The sequence below is a fragment of the Pyxicephalus adspersus genome, chromosome 8 (assembly GCF_032062135.1).
Source record: "Pyxicephalus adspersus chromosome 8, UCB_Pads_2.0, whole genome shotgun sequence".
In the NCBI taxonomy this organism is placed as follows: domain Eukaryota; kingdom Metazoa; phylum Chordata; class Amphibia; order Anura; family Pyxicephalidae; genus Pyxicephalus; species Pyxicephalus adspersus.
The window spans coordinates 50,532,301-50,538,714 of NC_092865.1; the positions used below are offsets into that span (position 1 = coordinate 50,532,301).

The window sequence follows — 6,414 nt, forward strand, 5'->3', positions numbered from 1 at the left end:
GGGGGGTAAAACTGGTCAGGGGGGCAAAAGAGGTTCAGAAACACAGTCTGCACTGCCTTATATAAATATGGCCACCAGATGGAGCTATAAATCTGTATTTACAGTTGTAAAAATATGGGACAGCAAGATTCTGTCCATTCTATTACTACTCTGGAAGGTGAAATCACAGCGGAGTTCCTATTTAAGTCATCTGCCAGGCTTTGGCCCTCCTCGTGCGCTCATCCATCCGGTGTTGGCAGGACAAGGCCAGATAGAGCCGGATTGAGATCTCCCATAAAGCGGAGGATATACGGTATCAGTCAGCCGGCCCTCAGTGACCTCCACAGTTTGTGTTGAAGTTTTCTATTACAGAATATATTTACAGCTCGGCATTAATACCAGGCCGGTGACAATCCCTCCCCCTCCCCCTCGCTAAATCATATTTACTGCCATCGCCCAGCAAAAGGTTTTTCCAGCGGTCCCAGCGCAGCTGATGGATGGAAATTTCCATCCCAGGCGTGGTGGGAACTTAAAGTGGCACGCGACTCCATTTTTAAAGTGGACCTGTTAGGAACTTTACAAATTTGCATACATTTAGGCCTGGTGTGTCACAATATGGAGAAATATTATTGCAACTGGAAACGCCGCCTTGTGACTTCGCCTAGGCTTTGATGATGACATCAGCCTGCTGCAAGCAGGAGGAAGCATGTCCTCAGTCTCCAAGTGATAATGCTGCAACATTGTAGCAACGTGATGCTGAGCTGTGTCAGACATTTGCAACCAAGAGATGTGCAGACCACGGAATCTTACAGGATCTGTGAGATCACAATCCGGCACCAATTTTAGTCAGGCATCATCCGGGATCACCATCTACTTTTTGGAATGAGGACTCTTAGGACTGTGTTCACCAACCTCTGACGCAGCTCAGCCCCTGCTGCAGCCACTTACCTAATCCTTAAGAGGAGACTGAAGAAAAGCTTCTTCTTGCCTGCAGCAGACTGATGACTCCACCTCAGCCTAGGCAACTGGAGACTTTAAAAGTGGTATTTTTCTCTGCACAACCTCATTTCCTCCTCCTTAGTATTTACCAAAAAATGGAAGATTTTGTCCTGGCAATAGCACCTTCCTATACTGTGGCGTTGCACATCCTGATGGCAAGAGTGGTGGTGGTCAGGAGACGGGCGTTTTAAACAAACAACGGGTTGATTGTCAGATTAATAACTTGCTTCGACCAAATAAAAAAAAAAACCCTTCCCTCCAAAATCCGGCACCTTTTTTTCCAGCAGCGGCCAATATATTATCAAGCTGTCCTTCAACAATGATTTATTATTTGGGTTTATTATTATTTTTTTTTTTCCCCACTTCTGCCTGATATAAAGATACATAGGTAATCAGGAAAGCCAGTGGGAGCCGCAGAAAAGTTTTTGAAGAACATTAATCAAAAAGTTGAAGCCAGCCAAGTGACAGCGCCATCAATACTGCAGATTCTTCCCCGCCACCACCACTGTAGGAAGACGGCTACCGAGAGAGGCGTTTTATTATACTTATTTATGTTTTTTTATTTATCGCCAACCCCCCGTAGTTGTGATCTTGTAAGAGCGACTTATATAACATTACCTAGTAGCAGTTAAAAATGTTTATTTGGCTTTATTATATTGACAGACAGCTAAAGAGATCTTTATGGTCATGCGTCTGTAGAAATAGTTATATACGTCCCCTAACTCTTAGACTGTAAGCTCTTTGGGGCATGGTCCTCTCCCTCTGTATCTGTCTGTCATTTGCCTATTTAATGTACAGCGCTGCGTAATATGTTGGCGGTATATAAATCCTGTTTATTAATGTTAATATTGATATGTTGCAGAATTGTTGCCCTTAAGGGCAATTCGATTGCCAAAGCACCAAATGCCATTTCTTTTATTAAATTGCTTGATTTCGTTCTTTGCTCTGATCTCCTGCAGCTGCTTTGCAGCCACTTCCTGTGGTGATAGCCACATGGAGGTCTCAGCATTCAGCATCTGAGCAGTTTAGGCTCGGTACAAAATACCATTAATTACCAATCCTTGCAATCGACTGCACATATTGATGAGGATCCAATTGTTTGTAAATATTTGATTCGTTTTACAATCATTTTCACCAATAAAATATCAATGGTGACACAAAAATGATTAATTTTTATTATGGTGGTTAACCAAATCGAAAAACAGTTCGCCCAATGACCGATTTTTAGTCGACATTCTCCCCATTTCTTGAATCGATCATCTGAAACTTTTGCAGCGTGTGGCTGCTTTACTGCTGCACTAAACAGATGAACACATGACATGTGACAGCGCTTAGGTACCGCAAGCTTAGGGATGATGTGGCTTCGGGGGGCGGGGCCATGACAGCCTGGTCTCCGAGAAGTTGTGTTCAATGGCTCTGCTGTCATGGCAGACTAAGGACACCTAGTGGCTGAAAGGAGTAAATGATTTTTTATATATATATATATATATATATATATATATATATATATATATATATATACATAAAAAAAAAATAAGGAATAAGGGGATAGGTGAGAACTGCATGGAGATCACAGCCAACACCAGTAACTTGTCCTTGTCTTCAGATTTCCTTATTTTTACACAGCTTCTCCATGACTGCGAGAACACCACAGGTTCTCTTTAGGTCAGATTAACCAATCATATACATGACAACTTATCTATGATGTTTAATAAAAAAAATTCACATTAAATATTTTCTATTCAGTTCACATACGTCAATCCAGAACCAAAAATAGAGGATGAATATGTTAGGATGGATGGTTCTGAGCCAGCGATCTATACCAGGAGATTGGGGTGGATGGCGTATTGGGAGGAGGCGTGGAATGTCCTGGGATTATTTCATATACTTTTCTTGTTGCTCGGCGAGTATTTTGGCCGACGATTTGGCATCGTAGAAGAGTTCGTTGATTTCTTCCACGTGTTCTTTCTCGATGCTGTCTTTGCCATTGATTTTGGCGAGAAGGTTAGCCGGGGTCAGGAGCTGCACAGAGTACCTAAAATGGGAAGAAATGCATAAATGTTTCATGTCTGCATTGATTTTGTTTAGATAAAAAAAGGACCTGGATGGTAATCATGCTGCAAGACTCAACTAAATGAGGATCTGCACTTCCACTTCTTTCTTATTTCTCTAGTGAAATCTCAAATACTTGCAGATCCTGTCAGTAAACTCTAATGCACCTTGCTGTGATTGGGTGACAACGCTTCCGAGTTTCTCTTGAACTGTAACCAGTGTTGTCATCCTTATGTAGCCTATACCTGCTTGTCATATATAGAGATGAGAAAATGTTGCAGGAAACAGCAATGTCATCAATGATTCACAAGTCTTTAGCTTGTCAATCAGCCACAATTTGTCCTGTCCATTGCTTGAACTCTACCATTGTGATCTGAAGTGCCTGGGAAGGGTGTGTGGGATATTAGGTCGGATTTGACTCAGTTGGGAAAGAAAGGTATATTTTGCTTTACTTTTGAGACTTGTGCCTTGCAAAGTAACTGAGTTTTGGACTTTGTAATCAAACAGGAGCCTTTAGATGTAATACATTCAGCCATTTCTATAGTTACTTTGTATCTGTTAAAGGAAACTTGCCCTGACCAAGATCAAGGCGACTGCTCAACAGAGCATAAAACTTCTGTGATTGGATAAAAGCAAGTCATGTGCAAGATTTTTCTTTTGTAACTAACACAACTCTCATTCCATTAACCTGCACCAGCTGCAAAGCCCTGAAGATGGCGCTGCAAAATGCACATTTATAAAACACAAGCCATTATTTTGCAGACTTTTTTCTTAATAAAGCAGCAGTTTTGCCATTTTATAAATCTGACCCTTAGTATACCACAAAACTCAAACAGAACTAGCATCACTTGGTTAAAGATTTCTAAATTAATGGATTTCTTGTAACCCCCATATAGGTTCCCCACACATATTCTGACCTCTTCCATTCCAATAAAACCACCTAGCCCCCTCTCACTCTGATTTTAAACAAACCACACATGCAAAACTAAAAAAAAAATGGTTTTAAATATACTTAAATGTATTAGAGTGGTTATTGTATAGCTGTTGGAATTACCACAGAAGAACATGGGAGAGGAAAGCATCTAAAGTGGGCTGCTTGGTGGTTTCAGGAAAAGAATGGCTCTGTGGCCTGCTGTTATCAGATGAGGAGGATAACACACCTGAGCTGTTCAGATCACTGACAGCCAACATCTGTCTACCTGAGCAGTGAGGTGATGCCGATGTCTCTCGGCAGCCTTGTCCTCCCGTGTCCTCCGTTCTAGAAGAATGACCCTGTGGGGCCGGAACATTACTAACCTCAGCGTGGTCTTGGTGCCGATCTCCCCCAGGTGATTTAAAGCTTCCTCGCTGATGTTTATGCCTTCGGTCTGTGCTCGAATCTTTATAATCTGGATGGGAAAACAAAAAGGCAGGATGAAACGGCGGCTTTACACTGTGGGTGGCTGAGCGTTTTTTTCTTCTGCTGCTTTTTACTATTCATAGAATGATGCAAACAATGAATACTTTACAAGACATTATACCAATGGTGACACAAACTATAGGTGCAGGGAAGGGGAGAAGGTGACTGGATGGATTTACCAGAGATAACCCTATGAAAGACCAACTGATTTTAATTTGGCTCCATTTTTGAGGGAATCCATGAATTAGATCTATAGTTTTTCTAAATACTATATTCAGTAATTAAAAAGAAAACCAGACTAAAAGAGATGTATTTCTAAGACTTACACAGCAATGCCACACAGTATTACACAGAGGGAGACCTGAATTTTTGCTGATGTTTGGTATGGCTTACAGGTCTTATCCCACCCCCAGCCATGTGACTGTACAGTGAAACAAAAAGCAGCAGATGAGATAACTGCTCTGCTGGCTCCTCCCACAATAATGTTCCTGAGCACTGCAGTTTAGACAACCTCTGCTGTACAGGGACTGCAAAGACCTTTCATGTCAATATAAATATGTTCAAAAAAAACAAACTGAGGGAAAAAGTAGGCACCAAAATCCCCGAGAAGGTAGGAGTGATGTCCTAATAATCTTTCTGGCGAAAAGGAGAATATTTCAAATCTCATTAGAAAAAGCTCCTGCAAGATTTGGAATCCTCAATTCCTAGGAAAATCAGCTGCTAAACAAATATTTTCTGTATTCCTGGAAATTAAATTTTAAATTAATGAAGAGATTAATGGGGGGGCTAATGTAATAAGCTCTGGTTGCCACCTGGTACTGCTGCAGAATGCCCGTGCTTTATGGCTCTTCTATCCTAACACATGACAACAGTCCCTCTCTGCCATATTTCCTGATATACAGATAACCACTAGAGGAGGAATGTACAATCTGTATATAAACACAATTATGGTAACACGGGACATCAAATGTGAAAGCTGCATTAAAACGAGTTTTGGGGTAATTGTTACAATAAAGATTCAAATTTGACTTCAATGAAAACACACTATATAATGCCTTTACCATCTGCATAAACTGCATGACAAGGTGCAGTACGTTAAAAGTAGGGAGCTGGCACGGTGCGCCGGCTCTCCTCGCTGAATGATAAGGGGCAGCTAGGATAATAGCGTGGTGTGTTGTACTGCTGAGATAGCAGGTCTCATATAATACAGGTATTTTTCACTTTGGCAGCTCTGTAAACAAGATAGCGTGAGGCGCCTGCATAGATGAAACCTGGGAATGCACAGCCAGCAGACAGGCGCGAGCTCTCCTGAAACTTTACTGACAACCGTTCAAGGATGAGATAATGAATGCAACCGTCTTCATTCATTTCCAGCATTTGTGTAAAGGAATTTATCAGCCAAAGCTGAAGGTCTCTTTTATATTTAAAGATATAGAGTACACTTCTAACCAAAAATACAAATTTCTTTTTTGTCCATTGAGGGACACAGGAAGACTAGAGTACTCTTGAGACTTCCAAAAGCAGTGCAAGGAAGGAGCAGGAACAGCAAATGAGCCTAGAAGAGGATAAGCTCAATCACCTGGTCAGTCAATCAAAAAGAGGACACGTCTCTAAAAAGGGAACGAGATAGAAAACTGACCAGCACAGAGGATAGATCCTGAAGGAAAAATCACCCTGACATATTAAGGTTAGAATGGGAATACCTAATCTACCCATGGGTAGATGATTCAATCCCATTCAAAAACAAAGTATTTGCCTCTAACCCAAACATCTACCCAGGATTTGATGGACAAGAATTAACATAAGTGGAAACTCCATCTACTCCTGTTCAGCATTCATAATCTTTTTTGTCGTAGTCCGAATATATCAAGTTAATTTCTGTGCTGTGATTTCATGATTATTAGTCTTGTTTTAGTAAATATTCAGGGATCCAGTCTCAATAACCTCTTCATTTTGGTTCCCTCGCCATTCAGGGGTAAGGATTG

The 6,414-nt window shown here is 41.2% G+C and overlaps 1 protein-coding gene across 1 annotated transcript in view; it reads right to left on the bottom strand.

Annotated features, from left to right (window-relative positions):
* Window positions 1–2,671: 2,671 nt before the first annotated feature.
* Window positions 2,672–6,414, bottom strand: part of RUVBL1 (RuvB like AAA ATPase 1) — a 16,172-nt gene continuing 12,429 nt past the window's right edge. Inside the window, exons 10-11 of the mRNA XM_072420552.1 lie at window positions 4,327–4,418; window positions 2,672–3,013 (exon numbers count right to left, since the gene is read on the bottom strand). Of these exons, the coding sequence (XP_072276653.1) occupies window positions 2,854–3,013; window positions 4,327–4,418 (252 nt within the window). The 3' untranslated portion in view covers window positions 2,672–2,853. The remainder of the gene's footprint in view (window positions 3,014–4,326; window positions 4,419–6,414) is intronic.